The sequence below is a fragment of the Citrus clementina genome, unplaced genomic scaffold, assembly GCF_000493195.1.
Source record: "Citrus clementina cultivar Clemenules unplaced genomic scaffold, Citrus_clementina_v1.0 scaffold_8, whole genome shotgun sequence".
NCBI lineage: Eukaryota > Viridiplantae > Streptophyta > Magnoliopsida > Sapindales > Rutaceae > Citrus > Citrus x clementina.
In genome coordinates, this window is record NW_006262022.1 from 6,108,637 (window position 1) to 6,110,112 (window position 1,476).

The 1,476-nt window shown below is 31.8% G+C and overlaps 1 protein-coding gene across 1 annotated transcript; it reads left to right on the forward strand.

Annotated features, from left to right (window-relative positions):
- Nucleotides 1-494: 494 nt before the first annotated feature.
- LOC18034671 (cysteine protease RD19A) lies at nt 495-815 on the forward strand. The gene has a single exon (XM_006423337.1). The coding sequence runs from the start codon at nt 495-497 to the stop codon at nt 813-815; it is 321 nt and encodes a 106-aa protein (XP_006423400.1).
- Nucleotides 816-1,476: the final 661 nt, after the last annotated feature.

Here is a 1,476-nt window from a genome sequence, read left to right on the forward strand (position 1 = left end):
GAACTCTACACTCAACTCATGCCACGTGTTCCATGTTCATTGCCCCTTCTTCTTCTTCTTCCCAAAGCAATACCCAATCAGAATATATAAAAAAATTATAAAAATAATACGTTGGCTTTACTTTGATCAGATATTTTATAAAAAAATACATATATTTATTAAATAGTGTTTCTCACGGTAATTAGAAAAATTAAAAAAATTCTAAAATTAAGGTGAATAAAAAAATTCTAAAAAATACTCTTTACTGTATTTAGAGTAAGGTGAATAAAATTAATCACCTGAAATCTCTCCGTAACTTTGTGCTAAGTAGAGATGTAAATCTTACCCATAACTTGCTTTTTATTTAAAATTTATATATATTAATTCATTTAAAAAATAATTTTAAAAAAATCAACAAGCATCTGCTGGTTCGGGTGTGTGTATGTGTATATATAAATATATACAAACTTACCTACTAACGAACGCTTCTATTGTTATCAGCATTGTCTAAAAACATGGGATCTAAAACAATGGTTCTCTTTATGGTCTCTCTCGTCGTCGTCTCCTCCGTTTCATCAGGGACGTTGATCGACGATAGCGATCAGCTGATCAGGCAAGTAACGGACAACAGTGACAAGATCCTAAGCCACCACGAGAGCACCAACAACGACCTCTTGGGCGCAGAGCACCACTTCTCCATATTCAAGAAGAAGTTCAATAAAGCGTACGCTTCGCAGGAGGAGCTCGACCGTAGGTTCAATATTTTCAAGGCCAACTTGCAACGCGTCGCGTGTCATGAGAAGCTCGACTCGAGCGCCACCCACGGTGTCACTTAGAGGTGGCAAAACGGGTCATCATGTCGTGTCAAATTTAAGATGACCCAAATCTGACCCATTTAATAATCGTGTCAAAATATTGAAACTCAAACCCGACACGGAAAATAAACATGTTACCCAATAACTCGTTTAATATTTATGTATTAAATAATATTTACATCAAATATTGCACTCCCAATTAATGCAAATTGCATTCCATCATGTATATATATGTGCAATTAATATAATATATTATTATATTATTTGCACATGATTTGCATTCCATAATGGAACGCAAATTGCATTCCATCATGTATATATATGTATGTACCTAAATATTACACATTTAGACCATTAAAGTTCTAAATTTATATCTATCAAAAACAAAAGTTCTAAATCTATATAGAATTTTACAAAATAGACTGTCACAGTCCATATATATTCTTATCCTTCACAAAAAATGGAGAATCATCTTTAATATGCGAGTTTTGATAATTAGCACCTACAAATTGATTTAAAATTAAAAAAAAAGTATATTTTAATGCAAATATGAATTTAAAAAAAGAGAAATTAATAAATGATTAAGCTTTTCATTTATCAGTTATCAATAACATTTGCTTTGGATGGAAGACTATTAATTGTTGTGCTCGAGTATATCAATGGTTAGCTCATCCATAGAAAC

Bases quoted from the DNA above. Each gene is read 5' to 3' on its own strand.
- LOC18034671 (XM_006423337.1), top strand. From the start codon at position 495: ATGGGATCTAAAACAATGGTTCTCTTTATGGTCTCTCTCGTCGTCGTC.